Genomic DNA, 22417 nt, shown 5'->3' on the forward strand with positions numbered 1-22417 from the left:
GTGCTTCAAAAAAATATTGGGAACCCCTGGACTAAACTATAAAATGGTGGCAGAACACCAAATAACGGTCAGAGGAAAGAAAAGGGGGGTAGGATCACCATAGCATTCACACACAGCTGGTGATCAACTCTCCCTGCCAAACACCCGGGTCGGTGGTGGCAGCCATCTTCCTTGCAAAGAAGTATGGCTCATGACAATCGATGTCAGGAGAGCGCACCAACCATCTACACAAATGACCGTTCTTTACCGCCCAAGAGAAGAAGTAGAGACAGAAAATAGGGATGGGAGGGCGGGGGGGAAATTTCCTCAGAGAGGCAGACTTCCTAGTTCACAAGTCCCTCCTAGCCTGACTACTCCTCCCCCTGCACCCATTGGCTGTCAGCAACAGCACACTTTAATAACCCTTAACACAAACTGTTAAACAAATGCAGCACAAGAAACCTTCGGTGGTTCATGTCACCTCTGGCTTATTCAGCCATCGTTTTTCTATATCTCTGATCTTTATTTTTCTGACTTTACATACAGAACTTTATCGGTTTTATACTTTTTTATTGTTATGCCAGAATATGCATATTGTATTGCGGTGTTTTTGATGTCAAACTTTTCTACGGTGTATATAAATAAAGGGATTTAAAAAAAGAAGAAAAATCAAGGAAAGTTGACATATATGTACATAAAGTGCTCTATAGAGAGCGGTGTGAGAACACATTGGCTGACTCCAGCCATCTGGGTCAGATACGGTCAATGTAGTTCCTGTTTTACATACAAGATGCAAATATATCGCTCATGTTCCACAATGACCTTCACTAGTGAAACCCACTCTGGACAAACTGGACTTGAGAAAGCAATCCATGTATGAGCCAGGAATACTTTGGCAAGTGCACACATATTAATAGCATATTAGACACTATCAATTTAATTCAACATCCTCTCTTGCTCCCAGGCTACAAAATTCTGATGTAAGTATCCTAAGATGAATACCACGATGAGAAAATTTCACAGCCATTATTCTTTATAAACTACCAGAATTCCTGCTCACTCTGTTTTTCTCCATTGATTTACATGTCTAAAATGTACTAGGAGGAAGTATTAATCCTTTGAGTGCCTCCGTTGCTGTGAGAGATGTGCAAAATATCCGCAAAGAAATGGCAGCTTCGATCACAGCGACTATTCTTTTTTTGGCGCAATGTTTAACAAAACTTCAATTAACTGACTTCAGATTTTTTGCCAGCAATGACTAAAGCTGGCCAAACATCTACAGATTGATTGTCAGATCCGGCTGGTTGGAACAAAAACCTGGTAATATCTGAGTGACAGTTTTTGGCAGCTTTCCAGCATTTCAAAGCAAATGGTCAACTGTCATTTGCTCTCATCCATTGCCAGGTTTTTGTTCCAACCAGCCAGATCTGACCATACATCTGTAGATGTATGGTCAGCTTAAAGTGAATCATATTCCTTGACTTTGTCCTTGACATTTTTGAACTTCTCTCACAGCAACAGTGGCACTCAAAAGGGTTAAGCAAAGCATATGACAGCAGCATTTTAAAGCAATCAACAATCATTGTTCAAACAATGTTACTGTGACACAAAAATATCGTAATTTTATTTATGTTCTATTAAAAAAATTATGTATTTTATATAAAGGGCATCCAAACTTGACCGTTGATGGTTACATAAAACTGTTTGTACAGTAATAGTACAGTAGTAATTAAATCTCAGATGCTTAAAACAGTAGAGGTAATTACATCAGTGCTTAACATGGTCATCCCAAAAACCTAGATTGACAGGTGCCTTGTGGACCAAGTTTTGCAAAGACTCCTCTTATGGGAACTCTGAAAAATACACACTGAAGCCTGTAAGAAGTTCAATTTATGTTTAATAAAAAAGAAATCAATCTACTACTTCGTTAATAAAGCCATTTAAAAGGTACCCACAGACACGTGGTACCTACCTGAATTTATTGCACAAAGGCAAGGTAATTAAATGTATGGCACTCCACTGCTTGTGAAACTGGAGTTGATGGATAGCATGCTAAATCTTGTTGTTAAACATCAGCGGAGATGCTGAGGTAGCTTACGTCTGCCCTAAATTTCACACGGTGTTATCATAGGTGGGGCAAGATGTTGTGCCATAAAATAAATACATACATTAATAAGTATATCTTTGATGTTGGGCATATAAGAGCTCAGATTCTTCATGAAATATTCATGAGGATGATGAGTAGTCAGCATTTTACATGACATTGAATCCCAGCAGGCAAACATGTAAGATATATGATATATGTATCAACATTTCAGTAATTACTTTCTTAAGGCTGCAGTAATTTATGCAGAAATAATAGTTTGACTTACTCTGTCCTAAAGAAAAGAAGTATAAATATAAGAAAAATATATGTGTTCTGACTTACAGTATAATGGTAAGCAAAGATGAAACAGCACATTGCTGGGCTTTATAGAAAAAGGACAGTGGCACTTCAGTGCTCCGTGCACTTGTGACCATGAAAGTCTAGGGATAAGGGCTCACTCCACAGAAGAAGGTTCTGCTCCCACCACTTAGGGTACTCTTTGGCAGAATTACAGGTTCTTAGAGGGGGGTGACGTATTTCATCCCTCACCTCAAGGCCCTATAATGGTCATGTCCTCTGCGCCCATGGTGGTTCTGCTACCGCTGGCAAGTAATAATCCAAACACAATATACAATACAATATTACTTTGAACTGAATTGATTAATCTCATTCTTTTCTCACATTTCCATAGGGTCTCAGCAGCCTTTTCAGCTCATTAAAAGTAGTGAGACTCCTACGGCTGGGACGTGTGGCACGGAAGCTGGATCATTACATCGAGTATGGGGCAGCTGTCTTGGTCCTATTGGTCTGTGTGTTCGGTTTGGCGGCTCACTGGTTGGCTTGCATTTGGTACAGCATTGGAGATTATGAAGTCATAAATGAAGACACAAACACCATTAGAAATGAAAGTTGGCTCTGTCAGTTGGGAATGACCATTGGAACTCCTTATCGGTTTAACTTATCGGGCTCGGGGAAGTGGGAAGGTGGGCCAAGCAAGGATTCGGTATACATCTCCTCACTGTATTTTACTATGACCAGTCTCACTAGTGTTGGATTTGGAAATATTGCACCAACGACGGATGGAGAGAAGATCTTTGCTGTGGCTATGATGATGATAGGATGTGAGTATGCAACATTAATATATACAGTATTAAAGTTTATAATGACCATGTGTTACAGCGGACAGATTAGCTTTGTTGGCTAAACAAATTTGTGTATTTTTTGTGAAAAGTGGTTATTATTGTTGCTCATTCCAAATGGCCTTGTGATACTGAAGTTACTCAGCCTTGCAGCAAATACAGTTGTTTTTCAGGGTTTGTTTTGTTTTTCAAGATTTTGCCATATGGACTTCCTATCTTAATTCTTATTTTTCTTATACATACATAATGGTGGATTATGTTTAAAGCACTTTGGAATCTTCTTGTCTACCATAGAATACTGAGGTGGTGAATGTGGTATTTTATTTCTAATGCATTTGGGGAAAGCAGATTGCTTTTTGTTTAAATTATATTTACTTTTTATTTTTAAAGTACTTTTTAATGTTCTATAATATGCTACCTTTACTGGTACCCTACTTCTACGATAGTTGTTTAAATCAGGCCTTTGGACAGTGGAGATCATTTCTTTAGTGCTTTTAAGTTGCACACTAGAATATGTCAGTGGGTTATCCAGTGCACATCAAGGTACATGCTTTGGAACTGTCCAGGCCTAGAATGTTGTTTAAATGATTTCACACAGGACCCCTTGCCAGGTCGTTGGTGTTAAAAGTTTATTCAAATATTTCTTGCCAACAAAAATTCCAAATCCCCTTTAATATTAATTGCAATTGATTGCTAATTTATTATAACGGGTTGGGGTGCTCCCCAAAGTCAGAAGAACAGTATAAGGATACCAAAGAAAAGAAGACTTTTGTTGGGGGCACCCAACAAAAGTCTTCTTTTCTTTGGTATCCTTAAACTGTCCAGGCCTCAAAGTAAATAATTCATCTTGCATTAACATGGTTGTTACTTTCATTTGATTCTACCTTTGTCATGTTACGGTCAGTCATGATGTACAATGGTAAATCACTCATCTCAGCCAAAGTATACAATGGTTTCACATATTGTAAAATATAAAATTGAATTATGTTAGACTGGGTAATCAATGACTGGGAACATGAAACAGCCAGAGAATACCTAATTAACTAAAGAACTAATTATCACCTAGTTGTATTTGATCATGGTATATCCATAATATGCCTTTCATGTTTTGTTATCTTCCCACTGAGTTAATTGTATTCTTTGATTTCAGTTTTTTTTAAATCTGACTGTTAGCGATGAGCTAAGAACTTTATAATATTGCACCTCTGTCTGGTACAATAGGGAAAATGGCAAGATGATGGGAAAGTAATGGATAACGGTTTACCTTCCATGCTGTTACTGCACATTCTATAACCATATAAACACTGTAACCAGGGACACTCATGTTACATAAGCAAGCGGGGGGCGTAGGGAGGTGTCAGGCATTCCCATGGAAATCAGCCGGTGATGGGTGCCGGTGGTGGGCAGCTGACATCACCAGATGTCAGCTGTCCGCCCACTTCCTTCAAAAATGCTCACGCACGTCTGAGGTTACCTCAGAGTAACCTTATATGTGTGTGTGCCTTCCACATTATTTGACGGTCGGCGACCATTGAATGATGTGGGTGCCCATCCATTCCCAGCCCATGCAAGCATATGTGGTGTGCAATGGGAGGTGGGTGACCCGGCATTCACATGGCGGCATCTGGCGGACTCTCAAGGCTGCAAATTCACCGCCTTGCGAATAAACCAGAATAAGGTCCTATGTGACTGCATAGTCTGCTGATAATTGTTCTACTTTGTACAAATCGGGTCTGCTTCCATCCCTGAATTTGGCCCATTGTCACCTAGAATCAAGGCTCATATGTATATATACTATACAGAACCCTTGGGTCACGCTTCCTTTAGCTGAACACATACTGGGGCTGCCTCACTCACAAACTTCCCTGTTGGCCCAGGAAGAAATATACAAACATGCAGACATTTGTGAGATGGCGCCCTTAACGAATATCCGATTTGCAATTGACCATCAACCGTTTTACAGGGTAAAGTACCAATAATATGAATATGAATGCAAGAAGTCCAAAAGCAGAATTTTTAATAAAACGTCTCTTTCAATAAATTTTATTCTGTGATGGTTTTATCAGGTCACAATGGTATAAAAATGCTGAATCTCCAAATGCGTTTCGCCATTAACAAGGCTTCATCGGGGGTTCACTACAATAAATGAATATCAATTAATATGACATATCAGATATTATACAAACTATAAACATTAACATCAATAAGAGTAATAACATAGCTTCATGGACTTCAATTTTACAGAGTTCATCTACTGTACAATTCAAAAAATTATAATAGCATCTTGCTAAAGGGGAAAATGGAACAGCTGACAGTGAGAAAAGGGGTAAAACACAAGAAGAGAAAAGAAAAAAAAAAAAAGAAAACTAAAAGAGAAACAAGAAACATATTGTAATTGAGAAAGATATTACAAACCGAATCAAATTGGTGTATCAATATAACAGGTATACTCAAACATACAAGTACACAAGGAATAAAACCTATTAAAGAAACAGATTTGAATCAATATTTATAGTCCTCAGTGAAAAACTTCTTGAACTAGTTTCTTATAGAGTTATTCCTTCTCGAGGGTACAAGCAGGGCTATTTTTCAGCAGGCTCCAGCAGGAACTGAGGCCCTTATTCTAGTTCACTCTTTCTGACAAAATATTTCTTAGATGGACAAAACCATGTGCACTGCAGGTGAGGCAGGTGTTACTTGTGCAGAGATAATTAGATTTGGGTGGGGTTTTACACCTGCCTCATCTGCAGTGCACATGGTTTTGTCCATCTAAGAAATATTTTGTCTGAAAGAGTGAACTAGAATAAGGGCCTCAGTTCCTGCTGGAGCCTGCTGAAAAATAGCCCTGGGTACAAGAATATAGCCAGTATGGTCCCATCAACCTTAGTTTTCAGAAGTCAAAAATAAGAAGGTAAAATAAATAAACGTCCTATCATCTGGACACTAACTGCCATCAGGAGCTCTAATGGGAAATACTCTGCTTTAAACCCAGCAGCCAGGTGCTGGCTGATTGAAACAGCTTCTTGGGCTAGGAAACCTATAAGTCCTGGTCTGGTCCCAATGGATGGGAACCAGGTCCATGCACACTTTCCATCTACCCCTGGGAACCTGTGAGTAGCTTCCACAAGCCACTCTATCAGTGGCACGAGACATTATTAAGTCCCTAGGGATGTTTCCAGGTGGCAAAGTACCTATGTAAATATATATATACAAAGTATATATGTAAATATACAAAGTATATATATATATAGAGAGAGAGAGAGAGAGAGAGAGAGAGAGATCAATAGATGTTCTTCTGCTTCTGTTCACTAGGATTTAAAGCAACATACAGTATTTCATTTTACACGGAGATGATTAATAAATGGTGACGACTTGTATTTTAATTTATTGCTTCATGCTTCGTCTGTAGGCTGCTATTTCTGGGAAATGTTTGTTGCAAGGCCAGTGCAAGCCAAGGTTGTTTATAAGAACTACTTTAATTTACACAGCAGATATTATTAAGGGGTTCATCTATCAAAGTCATGCATGATTGAATCCATATTTGTGCCTGAGCCTTGTACGCCTTTCATTAATCCTACACGTCCAAAACAATAAGTGAGCTTCAAATATTTTTTGGCCTTGGTGCAGCATTGACTCACTGAGAATGTGCACAACTTGTGTCCATATTTGGGGTAACATGTACAGTTGTTTGCTCCCCCCCATCATTTTCAGAAAGGCAGACTATGGACACTAAGCCGATGTTGTGCATACTATTAAATTAGCATCTCATATAAGTTTTACAAGATATATATTTTATATAACATATAGTTAGTCACTTGATGATAATGACGTATCTATATACTAGATTTAAGAGTATACAAAATGTATATGAATACGGTGCAACAAAACTAAAGATTTGCAAATGTGTAAACCGTCTTTGCTCATAAAAATGGATCACTGTTACTGTACATTCCATTAACCACAATCTGGACTCTATGGGGGCAATTCAATTGCTTGAGAAGTTAGCTCCCTAAAGTAGCCGGGAAATTATTCAATTGTTATTGGTGACCAGCCCCAAGACTTTAAGTGTAAACAGAAATCTGTGGAAAGTAGGACTTTACGGTTGGGCACAAGTGTTGGGTGCAGACAGGGCCGGTGCAATGTTTACTTGCACCCTAGGCAAACTGTCACCCCAGGGTTCCACGGCATACTCTTTGGGAACCACTGGCTTTTCATTTAAAATAGAAACTATTTAATGTAAGCAGGTGTTATTAACATGTTATAATCAACCTTATGGGACACCAAGGTGTGACCATGGGGCTGGGCATCCAAACTTTCTTGAAGTGCATTATTAAATAAAATTACTTTGAACGGCGGGCCATGAGTTTTCCTCCAAACAATTAGGTAAGATTTATTTTCTTATAATATCTTATATTACAGCCCAGAAACACCTCCATATACAGCCTATGTCCCAGCCTAAATTCCCCCTTTACATAACAGTTCAGAATTCCTCCCCTTATGTTCCAGTCTGGAGTCCCCACTTTTGTGCCAGCTCAGTTACCTCTCTTTTGTGTCAGTAAACATTCTGTAACAAACTCAGTTAGGGCTGATTACTCTGTGATTCGGCAACGAAAAAGGGTCAACATACCTTAGGTCGACACAAGCTTATTGTCGACATAGGCAAGGTCGATATTCAAAAGGTCAACATGCGATTTTTCATGATTTTGTAATGTACGTTGACATGGACACCATATATATGTACCGCGTCCCCTCGCATGGCACGCTTCACATACCATGCCCCAGGCACACTATTATATTCCCACTCTATGCCCACTTGGATAGTAAAGTATGAAAAAAAACACCTTTTTTTGAAAAAAAAAAAAAAATCACGAAAAACTCATGTCGTAATTTTTACTGTCAACACTTTTGGCAGTGTCGACCTAAGGTATGTTTACCCTTTGTAGGTGTCGACCTTATCACTGTCGACCATAAGTGGTCCACCTAGTGACTAGAAATGTCTATCCACTGACTGCATATTGACCACATAGAGCTATGGGGCAAGGGAAATGGGACAGTACAGAGAGGTTCCTTGGGGTAAACCTAACAGTACGACAGTTCCAGATATAGTTCTGAGCTGTTCCAAAGTCCAATTACAAAACTTTCTCTTTTATCATGGATCACTGCATGCGTTCCGCAAACAGGTGAGGATGGCGTAATATGACGTAATATGATAATATGTTAATGTGTTTGCCATACTGCAGACAGCTAGCACCATGAGCTGACACACTAGGGGACTGGCCGTGTGGGAGTAGAACCATGAGCTGACACACTAGGGGACTGGCCGTGTGGGAGTAGAACCATGAGCTGACACACTAGGGGACTGGCCGTGTGGGAGTAGAACCATGAGCTGACACACTAGGGGACTGGCCGTGTGGGAGTAGAACCATGAGCTGACACACTAGGGGACTGGCCGTGTGGGAGTAGAACCATGAGCTGACACACTAGGGGACTGGCTGTGTGGGAGTAGCACCATGAGCTGACACACTAGGGGACTGGCCGTGTAAGAGTAGAACCATGAGCTGACACACTAGGGGACTGGCCGTGTGGGAGTAGAACAATGAGCTGACACACTAGGGGACTGGCCGTGTTGGAGTAGAACCATGAGTTGACACACTAGGGGACTGGCCGTGTGGGAGTAGCACCATGAGCTGACACACTAGGGGACTGGCCGTGTGGGAGTAGAACCATGAGCTGACACACTAGGAGACTGGCCGTGTGGGAGTAGAACCATGAGCTGGCACACTAGGGGACTGGCCGTGTGGGAGTAGAACCATGAGCTGACACACTAGGGGACTGGCCGTGTGGGAGTAGCACCATGAGCTGACACACTAGGGGACTGGCCGTGTGGGAGTTGCACCATGAGCTGACTCACTAGGGGACTGGCCATGTGGGAGTAGCACCATGAGCTGACACACTAGGGGACTGGCCGTGTGGGAGTAGCACCATGAGCTGGCACACTAGGGGACTGGCCATGTGGGAGTAGAACCATGAGCTGACACACTAGGGGACTGGCCGTGTGGGAGTAGAACCATGAGCTGACACACTAGGGGACTGGCCGTGTGGGAGTAGAACCATGAGCTGACACACTAGGGGACTGGCTGTGTGGGAGTAGCACCATGAGCTGACACACTAGGGGACTGGCCGTGTAAGAGTAGAACCATGAGCTGACACACTAGGGGACTGGCCGTGTGGGAGTAGAACAATGAGCTGACACACTAGGGGACTGGCCGTGTTGGAGTAGAACCATGAGTTGACACACTAGGGGACTGGCCGTGTGGGAGTAGCACCATGAGCTGACACACTAGGGGACTGGCCGTGTGGGAGTAGAACCATGAGCTGACACACTAGGAGACTGGCCGTGTGGGAGTAGAACCATGAGCTGGCACACTAGGGGACTGGCCGTGTGGGAGCAGAACCATGAGCTGACACACTAGGGGACTGGCCGTGTGGGAGTAGCACCATGAGCTGACACACTAGGGGACTGGCCGTGTGGGAGTTGCACCATGAGCTGACTCACTAGGGGACTGGCCATGTGGGAGTAGCACCATGAGCTGACACACTAGGGGACTGGCCGTGTGGGAGTAGCACCATGAGCTGGCACACTAGGGGACTGGCCATGTGGGAGTAGAACCATGAGCTGACACACTAGGGGACTGGCCGTGTGGGAGTAGAACCATGAGCTGACACACTAGGGGACTGGCCGTGTGGGAGTAGCACCATGAGCTGACACACTAGGGGACTGGCCGTGTGGGAGTAGCACTATGAGCTGACTCACTAGGGGACTGGCCGTGTGGGAGTAGCACCATGAGCTGACACACTAGGGGACTGGCCATGTGGGAGTAGCACCATGAGCTGGCACACTAGGGGACTGGCCGTGTGGGAGTAGAACCATGAGCTGACACACTAGGGGACTGGCCGTATGGGAGTAGAACCATGAGCTGACACACTAGGGGACTGGCTGTGTGGGAGTAGCACCATGAGCTGACACACTAGGGGACTGGCCGTGTATTAGTAGAACCATGAGCTGAAACACTAGGGGACTGGCCGTGTGGGAGTAGAACCATGAGCTGACACACTAGGGGACTGGCCGTGTGGGAGTAGAACCATGAGTTGACACACTAGGGGACTGGCCGTGTGGGAGTAGCACCATGAGCTGACACACTAGGGGACTGGCCGTGTGGGAGTAGAACCATGAGCTGACACACTAGGAGACTGGCCGTGTGGGAGTAGAACCATGAGCTGGCACACTAGGGGACTGGCCGTGTGGGAGTAGAACCATGAGCTGACACACTAGGGGACTGGCCGTGTAATAGTAGAACCATGAGCTGACACACTAGGGGACTGGCCGTGTGGGAGTAGAACCATGAGCTGACACACTAGGGGACTGGCCATGTGGGAGTAGAACCATGAGTTGACACACTAGGGGACTGGCTGTGTGGGAGTAGCACCATGAGCTGACACACTAGGGGACTGGCCGTGTGGGAGTAGAACCATGAGCTGACACACTAGGAGACTGGCCGTGTGGGAGTAGAACCATGAGCTGGCACACTAGGGGACTGGCCGTGTGGGAGTAGAACCATGAGCTGACACACTAGGGGACTGGCCGTGTGGGAGTAGCACCATGAGCTGGCACACTAGGGGACTGGCCATGTGGGAGTAGCACCATGAGCTGACACACTAGGGGACTGGCCGTGTAATAGTAGAACCATGAGCTGACACACTAGGGGACTGGCCGTGTGGGAGTAGCACCATGAGCTGGCACACTAGGGGACTGGCCATGTGGGAGTAGAACCATGAGCTGACACACTAGGGGACTGGCAGTGTGGGAGTAGCACCATGAGCTGACACACTAGGGGCAGGCCGTGTGGGAGTAGAACCATGAGCTGACACACTAGGGGACTGGCCATGTGGGAGAAGAACCATGAGCTGACACACTAGGGCACTGGCCATGTGGGAGTAGATTTCATGCATTAGTCTTTTCTTGCGCTAAACACTCTCATGCCTTTCTGTGCTGTTACAAATGCTTTAAAATAGCTCTTCATATCCATTCAATAGGCCTGCTGCATGGGAGCAGTGTTCCGTGTGCTAATAAGCGAATAACTATGTAGGTCACAGTGGGCCTGAATTACATACTTACACAAATGCGTGTATCTTTGTAACAATAGGGTATTAACCATAATGGGTGACATCACTTTGTTAATTATTGCTGCAGTTCAATATGCATAAAAGTTATTACTCATAGCAAGAGGATATAGGAGGCCATTCTGGTGTTCAATCAACCCCCCCCCCCCCCCCCCCCCCCGCGCGTATGGCCTCGATTCAAAGCAAAAAAAATCAAAACCATTCTGCACTGGGGCGGTGCTGATGTAACATGTGCAGAGATATTTAGATTTCACTAGGGACATGATTCAGACCTGCTCACTAGGCAGCGTACAGTCGCTGCCTAGCAAGAGGGTAAGCGCCACCCCGACGAAAGCCACACACCCCCGACTAACACATTGCCTTGCAGGTGGCCACAAGCTGGAGAAATCATTTGATGGTGGCTCACCATCGAATGATTTCTCCTGCCTTCAGTAATACAAGTCAGACTAAACTGTCAAAAGGGGGCGGGCACTGACATCATGTGATGTCAGCTATCTGCAACCTGCAGGCATTGGCCCGCCTCCGTTCCCAGGGGAACGCCCGGCATTTTCAGAGGGACTCCCATAAACCGCTGGACATTCCCCTGCAGCCACCTCCTGCCTTGTATTTCTCCAGGGTGAGATCATCTGCATGATTAGGACAAAGAATTGTGAGTGGATAGCTCAATGGGACCTATTGCCCTTAGGGCTATTTCACATGCTCCGGCTCCTGGCGGCGAAGCCCTGTACGGCCAAAAGCTGTTCCGCACACAGTAGTTAATAATGGACACTATTGTGCCCATTCATACAGGACGGTCACGGCCCGGCCGCCCGGTTGCAGCTGGATCCCACCACTGGAAGGAACGGCTGCCGGGCTGTGGCCATCCCCTCCATTGTAATGTTCTCAGTGCGACACGGCTTCTTGGCCGTGTGGGGTTTCGTGCCCGGCAGGAGCCGGATCGTGTGAAATAGCCCTTACAATGGAGGTCTTAATAGGAACAGGTTTCCATCTGCCTACCAGAGAGGGGAGTTTATTATACTTACCGCAACACATGCTTTTATCATACTTTATGTACTTTTTTAATTGGATTTAAGTTTTTCATTCATGGCACTTTAATAAATTATGTATTTGCTTAGCAAATGTGATAAGATTTATTCCACCTCATGTACTCTCATATGGCTTTTTAACATTATCCCCGGAGAAGCGCTGTTTATAATATGAATAATTATATTAATTGAGCAATATTATTAATATTGGGGACACAATTCTTTATTTATGGGGGCAACAATGCAAAAAGAATAATTGTTACTCGTGTTATAAATACATATTTTTTGCTCACCATAATATACAAAATTGGTAGAGGTTGCAGATCAGGTAAAGGGAAGTGATTTTTTATATACATTACCTGCTTATATATATATATATATATATATATATATATATATATATATATATATATATATATGTATTCAATGTTGGTTTGGCCGGCACTCCGCTGACAATAAAGAAAGGTTGGGTGCCCTCCCGGGAGGTGAGGATTCACTCCTATATAGCAGCATGCAGGTGGGTGGCACCCTGATGAAAAATGTCACAATACATTTGAAACGTCGGTTTACCAGATTTGGCTGCTGAGTTGTTTTTTTCGGAGTGCCACCCACCTGCATGCTTATATATATATATATATATATATATATATATATATATATATATATACAGATGTATCTAGCATCATTGCAGTTGCTACCATTCCCCAGCAAAATGGGCATGGCTTTCATAAGAATAATGCTATTGCATATTGCCTCACATTTTTGGCACTTTGTGGGTCTGTTCGCTATTGGCCAAGACCCATCACACCTGACTTATCTATCTATCTATCTATCTATCTATCTATCTATCTATCTATCTATCTATCTATCTATCTATCTATCTATCTATCTATCTATCTATCTGAAAAGCTCCAGCTCAGTATAAAACTACCCTAACCTGCCAACACCAAATTTACCCCTTCTGTATTAACATCACTTATCGGAGACTTAATATATTATAGGGTTATCTGCTGATTGGCTAGATAGCTTTTCAGTGGTGTTTCAACAGTTATGCAGCAGTTTGAAGTTTTAATTTGCTGCACACCAGCAGTGGTTTTTATGATCGACTTAAAATCTTTAATAGTGATTCTGGCTCATTTGACCTCCAAACTGCCAGATTTACTATTCAGCGATATGGAGGAGCAGCAAATTCAAACTGCTGGCAGATACAGTATGTCCTCTTGTAATTTTACCCTTTTGTCAGTAGAGAAGGTGAATTATCTTTGTGCCTTTTTATTTATTTATTTATTTAGTTTCTTATATAGAGCAGCAGATTCCATTGCGCTTTACAATAGTAGACAGTGATAAAACAAACTGGGTAACAACAGACAGACAGACTTGGAGGTTAGAGGGCCCTGCTGCAAGCTTACAATCTATACGGATGGTGTAATGGTTAGAATTACTGCCTCACAGCACTGAGGTCATGGGTTCGAATCCCACCATGGCTTTAACTGTGCAGAGTTTGTATATTCTCCCCGCACTTGCGTGGGTTTCCTCCGGGTACTCCGGTTTCCTCCCACAATCCAAAAATATACTGGTAGGTCAATTGGCTTTCAACAAAATTAACCGTAGAATGTCTGTGTGTGCATGTACATGTGGTAGGGAATATAGATTGTAAGCTCCACTGGGGCAGTGACTGATGTGAATGTTCAACTATACTCTTTAAAGCGCTGCGGATTATGTGTATATATGTATATAAGAAACTGTTAATAAATAAATAAATATGTGCACAGACAGTGCCAAACACTGACTGGTGTTACTGTGCTACTGTAGATTATACATGCATTTGTGATAATATTTCTTGTAGTGGATGGAAATATCCAGGTGTAATGCAATATATATATATATTGCTCTGCTATATGTTGGTGGGTGTCAGATGACTCACCTACAGTGGGGATTCTGACTTTCGTTGCTCCAACATCGGAATCCCAACTGTCAAGAGCCCAACAGTTGAAAGCCCAACTTACATGGGCTATTTTGGCTCTTGGAGGTCTATGACCTCCATAGAGGGAGAATAGGTGACTAGCGCATTGAGCCAACAGGCCCGCAACATGGGAGCGTGCAGGGCACTTGACTGTGCTCGCCCCCCTGTCTGGTTCTTAACAGTACGGATTCCAATGTCAGAGAAACGACCATCGGAATCCCAACTGTCGGAGGGTTATACCGTACCCATATTCGTTGCAGAACGGCCAAACCTGGGGAAGCAGCCAATCCCAGGATAGTGATTGTGTATCAGTCATATGATTACCCGCTGCTGCTAAGTTCACCAATCATTAGCACTTAATATAATGCAGTCAGGAGTTCAAAATCCTTCAACAATGGATTCATTCTACCCCTCCTTTATCTGTATGTTTTGTGAGAAAGTTGGCAGTTCATTGAATATGGGATGTTGCAACCAATCAGATTCTATCTGGTATCTTCTATATTCCAAGGGGGGGAAATAAGTAAATAACTAAGAAGTTGCTATGGGCAACATCCCATCTTCAATAGAACTCCCATCTTAGTAAATTTGCGCCATGTCTCCCTGGGGTGCCTCGGGACACATGCAAGGGTGCCCTGGGTTGGTAGTCCAGGACCAACTCAAATTATTAATGGTTAATTATTTATAAGCAAAACCAGTGCTGGTGGCTGCCAATCATAAAATGTGTACAAACAGAAGCAATTCCTGCCCTTTTCCACTTAACTGACCCTAAGAATCGCATATAAATCCAATCTAATTAAAATAAATTTGGCCTAGGGGTGCCGCAAAAAAAATTCTTATACTCTAGGGTGCCGTGATTAAAAAAGATTGGGAACCCCTGCCGTAACGTCTTGAAAATGAATTGCGTTAAATCTTCTCTTTATAAAGAACAAAAAGCTGAACAAGTCATTTCGGTACTCTTTACTTATCACGGCGCCCATCGTGGCCATCGCGGGCATTGAATGCACTAAAAAATCGGGTGTGACGTGACCGACGCGATGCCCGCGATTTCCCATAGGGAACAATGTTAAATGTCTCAATTGACCCGATTTTCCTGTTCAAAGCCTCAATTGACCCGATTTTTCCATAGGAAACAATGTTAAATGGCCCACAGAGGCCAAATAGGCACCTTGAAGTGTGAAATGGCCCCCACAATTGTTAACGCCACCCCACGATCAACGTGAACCCGAAGCGTGGCGAGCGCAGCAAGCCCGCGAGGGGCGGCGGTACGCGTCCTACGACCTTTTTATACCCCCACTATCCATGTCGGCGTGGAGTTGAGAATAGAATAGTGTGGCGAGCGCAGCAAGCCACCGAGCCCGAAGCGTGGCGAGCGCAGCGCGCCCCGCGAGGGGACGCGGATACCTGTGAAGCCCGCGAAGGGACGCTTTTACCTGTGAAGGTATCTGCGTCCGCTCGCCACGCTTCGGGCTCGGTGGCTCGCTGCGCTCGCCACACTATTCTATTCTCAACTCCACGCCGACGTGGATAGTGGGGGTATGAAAAGGTCATAGGACGCATACCGCCGCCCCTCGCGGGCTCGATGCGCTCGCCACGCTTCGGGTTGACGTTGATCGTGGGGTGGAGTTAACAATTGTGGGGGCCATTTCACACTTCAGGGTGCCTATTTGGCCTCTCTAAGCCATTTAACATTGTTTCCTATGGAAAAATCGGGTCAATTGAGGCATTGAACATGAAAATCGGGTCAATTGAGACATTTAACATTGTTCCCTATGGGAAATCGCGGGCATCGCGTCGGTCGCGTCGCACCCGATTTTTAATGCATTCAATGCCCGCGATTTTTTTACCTGCGATGCCCACGATCAAAATCGTGGGCGCCGTGCTAGGTAAAGAGTACCGTCATTTCCATTCGGAAAAGTTTTATAAATACAAAAACATTTTTTTAACACCACAATATTGCATGAATGGAGAATTTTACTAAACAACACTTAAATGGTACTTACAGTATGGCACTGGGCTTGGACACAAATAACTCAACCCCTGTTCTATTTTACCCACCTGTTCCCTCTTTTCTCCCTCGCTTTCACTCTTTTCCTTTTTTTTTCTTCATCCTTCATTTGAATTGTGACATTACATCATCTTATAAATGGTGTATGAAAAATGACAATCATCCTTTTTGAGTACCTAAATTGTTACTTTATGCCCATAACAAGGAATCTTCTGTAAACATAATGATTCATGGATTTATTGTATTGTGAGGTTGCATTGGCTGTTTCCTGTTACAGCGAAAACCTTCAATTTCTAAGTTCACTCTTACACTGTATCTAAGTCATAGTTATGTACCATAGTCATAGTTACTGTTATGAAATGGTATACCCCATGCTGTTGTGTCTTTAATTATAACTTTGCTTTAATAACAAGATTTATGAAAATTCCTTTATCTCCTCTGTACTTGATTACACACATTTAGTGAGACGAATAAGTTCTTTAAAATAAGGAGCAAAATGTTTTTTTTTACTATAAATAGAAAATAACTTTTTTTTTTAAATAACACGTTAGTCCTTATGCAGAGCACCAGTTGTCTTGTGCACCACTAAATTGTAATGATATGAACTGTGATATAGACAGTGCTTGGCAAGTCAGATTTACAGAAACCAAATGAGTGACAAGTACAGTGGGGGTGATTCAGGTTAATTCGGCCAGCAGCGAATTCGCTATGGAGACTGATGGTGCGGCACTGGCCATGTGTATCGTGAATATACGTATGTGCAGGGCTGCTATGAGAATACCTTTGGCGACTATAACAGTTGCCACGGCGTTTGCACAGAGGTTGGCAGGCAAGAGCCTGAGCCAACCTGAATTAGGCCCAGGATGTGAACATTATGGGATCTTTCCATTATCCCTTAACTTCTACAAATGTAGGTGAAACTTAACATAAGTATCAGGGCCATTCATTACAATGGAGATCCAAAATACTAAAATCCTTATTGTTGACATTAGATGAGAAAAACAAAAAGACTGGGTACAGACTATACAATGTGCACCCAGCCTGACAGCAGTGTAGGGACCCAGCAGGGGAGCAGGCATCAGCCAGTGCATACACACTTGCTGATGTGGGCAGTGATGGAGAAACTCTACCACACAAATTACCACTATTACCAAACAGTGCTCGTAGATAATAACCAGTCCATATATTTTCTGTTGGAAAATATTCTCCTTTCTTCCTTCTCTCTCCGTGTATAAATCAGATGTCCATATATAAAGGAAAAAGAAGAAAGCAGATATAGGCCCTTATTCTGATCGGTGCGGATTTTTCCGCATGCGGTCGTACCGCCGATGGTTTTCTACTGCGCATGTGCAGAGGTCACTGCGCATGTGCAAGCGGTTTCGCCGAACGGATTCTTTCGACGCCGCACAGGGGGCGGAGAGGGGCGTGAAGGGCTACTTAGCCTCATTACCCTATGCATACGCCCCGCGTTTCATGGGCGTTCCCATGCAAACGCAGGGCGTATGCATGGTAATGAAGCCGTGACGCATGTGTAGGGGGCGGGCATCTGACATCGCCGGATGTCAGCTGCCCGCCCCCATACATGATTTCATACGGACAAGTGTCCGTGTGGTCTAGGGTGGCGGGCGCTGGTGGAGCGTGCGGCCCTGCATTCGATGTTCGGCGACCATCGAATGCAGGGGCTGCTCCCAAGATGGAGGAGGCGTATCCCCGTCCACTTTCATGCGGACCGCCACATATCCGCGTACGGACGGAGGTGGCGATCCGTATGGAAGGCGGGGATTCGCCTGCACGGTCCTGGCCGCATATTCTGATCGGGCCGCACCGATCAGAATAAGGGCCATAGTGTAGTAGTCCTTTATTATAGAAAGTCTCTATTGCAGAAGGTGCTATATAATAGATGTTGTACCGTAAGTGGAGTAAATTCTACTTATAAAGGTATCTTTTTTTGGCAGGTAGGATGTTCTAGATGCTTCAAAAAAGTGGATTCCTCTCATAAAGGTATCTTTTTTGTGCACACACACTATTCCTACCGTTTTCTTATGGTACAAATATTATTTGCAAATTCTGTGATTTAAGGAAAAGTGGGCGTACCCACCTTACGCTTCTATAGGCGATGTCACTCCCGTAGCGTTTTTTATATGGATCTCCTGATCCTGGGTTCTCCACAAAACACTGTTGTATCCCCAAAAAAATGGGTATATGGCACAATATAAAGGATTAAAATGGCTTTTATTATATATAAAAAAGATATTTGTAAAAAGAATCAATGATAAGAAACCTGGGCGCAGAAACAGATGGAAAAAAGGCAGCACTTAATACAAAGTATAGCAGGGGAGCCACAAGTGTTACCAAATTCCTAGACACAAGTCTGTGATCATTGGGTTCCCGGATCTTTCCACCAATGCGTTTCGACCATAAAAAGTCTTCCTCAGGGTGTGAGAGTGAGAGCTCAATGCCTTATATACCCACAGGCATTGCCCAGTCCTTCCTGGGCAGGATTCACATTGCAAACCTTCCTAAACTTAGCAATTTCACTAATACAGGTTAATAAATTACATGGTTATGTTCATAATGTTAGTGACAATAAATGTGCTACAGATGTGGCCAGGTACATCGTGGTTTACAACGCGCTTTTGAGGGCTCTGACTCGCGAGTTGTAGATTGCGTTATGTCCTGCGTTATGTACCACGCCATGTAATACATAGTTTAACTACTGGGTGACTAATGTTCCACGTTAAGACTACGGTGCCGAATACAGCGATATTGGAGTTGACATTGAGAGTATGAGAAACTGGCCAATCAACGTTCTTCCCTTTATAAAAGAAACAAAATCTACAGTACTGTACAGTATCTTCTACAAAACGCAGTCACGCAACTTCACACCACAGATTTTGTCCTTTGCTAAACAGTCAAGCTGCCATGACTTTACACTACGGATTTTGTCCTTACTTTACGGACAGAGTTTTTGTATTTTATTCGCAGCAGCAGTTACGTACGGTTATTTATGTAATTGGTACAGAAGCCATGCTAACCTTTGCTATTGCTGGATGACTACTTAAAACATTATTTGAAGACCTACAGTATCATACGGAGCATGTCATACAGTATCTTGTATTGAACGTTGCTGTATATCATACACCAATGGAGCAAAGAAAATCACAGGTAACAGTGGCCTAGCGGGTAGAGGCACAGCTACACTATGACAGTAACAGTGGTTCGATCCTCAGTTGGGTACAATATATTTTTATTTTTTAAACATACTTTTTTTTTTATCAATAGTTACAGTATTGGTGCTTTGCAAATTCCTTCTGACTTTTCCACAAACAAAAATTCACAATGGCAGGCTGCCATGTACACGATATTTATTGCCCATACATACTGCGCTACAGACAACGTTTTTTTCCGCAACAATAGATTTCGCTCTTCAGGTAAAAGTCCTTGCTTTGAGGACCGTGTTTTGGAATTAAATTCGCTTCTCCAGCTTTTCAAGGCTACACATGTCCCTGGTTCAGTGTGCTACTGTGAGAACATAGAAGCCATGCTAACCTTTGCTAAACAGTCAAGCTGCCATGACTTTACACTACGGATTTTGTCCTTACTTAACGGACAGAGTTTTTGTATTTTATTCGCAGCAGCAGTTACGTACGGTTATTTATGTAATTGGTACAGAAGCCATGCTAACCTTTGCTATTGCTGGATGACTACTTAAAACATTATTTGAGGACCTACAGTATCATACGGAGCATGTCATACAGTACGTACTGTACTTTACGGGGCATGTCTTGTATTGGACGTTGCTGTATATCATACATATTGGTAAAGTACAGTACGTACTGTATGACATGCTCCGTATGATACTGTATGATACAAATAATGTTTTAAGTAGTCATCCAGCAATAGCAAAGGTTAGCATTGCTTCTGTACCAATTACATAAATAACCGTACGTAACTGCGACTGCGATTAAAATACAAGAACTCTGTCCGTAAAGTAAGGACAAAATCTGTAGTGTAAAGTCGTATGATACTGTAGGTCCTCAAATAATGTTTTAAGTAGTCATTCAGCAATAGCAAAGGTTAGCATGGCTTCTGTACCAATTACATAAATAACCGTACGTAACTGCTGCTGCAAATAAAATACAAGAACTCTGTCCGTAAAGTAAGGACAAAATCTGTAGTGTAAAGTCGTGGCAGCCTGACTGTTTTGTGGAAGAGATTTTTACGCATGCGCTGTACTGTTTGGGAAAAGTGACATCTGGTGGTCAATGAGTGTAATTGCAGGTTACATTTACAAGATTACGTTACATTTATAACGCAATCTATAACGGTACTATAGCGCAAGGAGCAGGTGCGATTCATGCGCGATTTGCATAGCGCACGTTATGCGCAACGCAGCCACGATGTACTTGGCCACATCTGTATATTTAAAAACTCCAAAACAATGAATATACACTTAATAAGTTCATACACGCCACTTTCCAATACGAAAAGTGCGGGTCAAATTATGTGTCATCAGCAACATAGTGGGTACACACTGGATGATGTGTCAACAGCGAAACAGTGGGTACACACTGGACGATGTGTCAACAGCGACATAGTGGGTACACAGTGGACTACATATCTTCTAGTGTGTACCCAGCTTAGCTGTTTTTCGGTCTGCAGTAGTTACACTCAGAATATATTGAATTCAGTCATCAAGATGGGTAATCACAATGGTCTGTTGTAGATGGAGACTTTAATATGTCAGAATGATTGACATCCTCCAAGCGAGAAGCAACAGCTGTGTCTTAGACTAGAAAATCATCCTTTCACCTATAAATAGGTACCCTTGAATAACACTTCTAAGATGAATAAAGTAGAATTTCGGATTCTGTGTGATGTTGAGAGAAGTGCTGAAGTGGATCAACAATGCATCACTTCAAATGCAATCTATTACTGTGACATCACTATTGGTTGTTTGTGTGCACACTGTCCTGGAACAGTGCTAATCTCTTTGTATTAGTAAATAATAAGATTCAGATTCATTTACCCAGACAATATTTTCACAGAAGTCCTTCACAGAAGGGTCTGTCTGGCACCATGCCATACAGTTTATGCTGCAAATGTTCCTGCTCAGTATATTCAACAATATTCAACACTCTGCATTCATTCTTGTAACCAGGACCGTCAAGAGGTATGCCAGGCCCCGGTAACATTTTTGGGGCATGGCCTAATCGCAGGAAGCATGGCTGCCTCCCGTGATTAGGCCACCCCCCCCCAAATGTTTAAGGTGGGTGAAAAAAAACTCTAGTCGAGGGTGGAGTGTTATTGCCCACTCTCCCCCTCAGCAGCAGCACACACCAACAGCATGTGCTGTGCTAATAGCAGGCTCAGCATGAGCTCTCACGCCGTCAGTGAGACGCTCATGCTGAGCCTGCTGTCAGCACTGCACATGCTGTTGGTGTGTGCTGCTGCTGCTGCCCGGAAGGGACGGAGGAGGATGGGGGGGGGGGTGTCAGACGCGAGCCCCCGCCAGTCCCCTCCAGCAAGCCTGGGCCCGGGTAATTAGTACCCACTCCCCCCTCTCAGAGGCCCTGCTTGTTACACGCAGGTGCCTAAAGAAAACTCTGCTTTTGGGAATATCTTATAATGGATGCATGACCAACAAATCTTAGCAACCGATAGTCAAGTGTTTGGAGTCTCCAAGTGCTCTCCACATGCTTGCAGCTGCTACCCTCCCACTGTCAATGGATATCATGGGCCTGATTCAGATCAGCGACACTCCCCCTTCCCCCGCTGCCAATGCCACCCGCATCCCCTCACTAACATGCGAAGGGATGTGTACAAGAACACATATCCTCGCATGCGGCTGATGGTCGCCGACCATCAAATGATTTTCAGCTCTTTGGAAATAAAAGTAAATCTAAACTGACTTTTATTCCGCTGCTGATTGAAGAATACAGGGCAGGTGCTCATGTTATGTGAAGTCAGCCGCCCACCCCGGGGAACGCCCAGCATTTTCATAGAATAATATTAAGAGGGTTGAATGCGGGAAACTCA

At 43.5% G+C, this 22417-nt stretch overlaps 1 protein-coding gene across 5 annotated transcripts in view; it reads left to right on the plus strand.

Moving 5' to 3' along the window:
- KCNH1 (potassium voltage-gated channel subfamily H member 1) overlaps positions 1-22417 on the plus strand; it is a 379704-nt gene that overhangs the window by 87731 nt on the left and 269556 nt on the right. For all 5 annotated transcript variants that reach the window (XM_083175653.1, XM_083175649.1, XM_083175651.1 and 2 more), the window contains one exon: positions 2757-3186. In XM_083175653.1, the coding sequence (XP_083031779.1) occupies positions 2757-3186 (430 nt within the window). The remainder of the gene's footprint in view (positions 1-2756; positions 3187-22417) is intronic.

Source organism: Crinia signifera, chromosome 3, assembly GCF_055691185.1.
Source record: "Crinia signifera chromosome 3, ASM5569118v1, whole genome shotgun sequence".
Taxonomy (NCBI): Eukaryota; Metazoa; Chordata; class Amphibia; order Anura; family Myobatrachidae; genus Crinia; species Crinia signifera.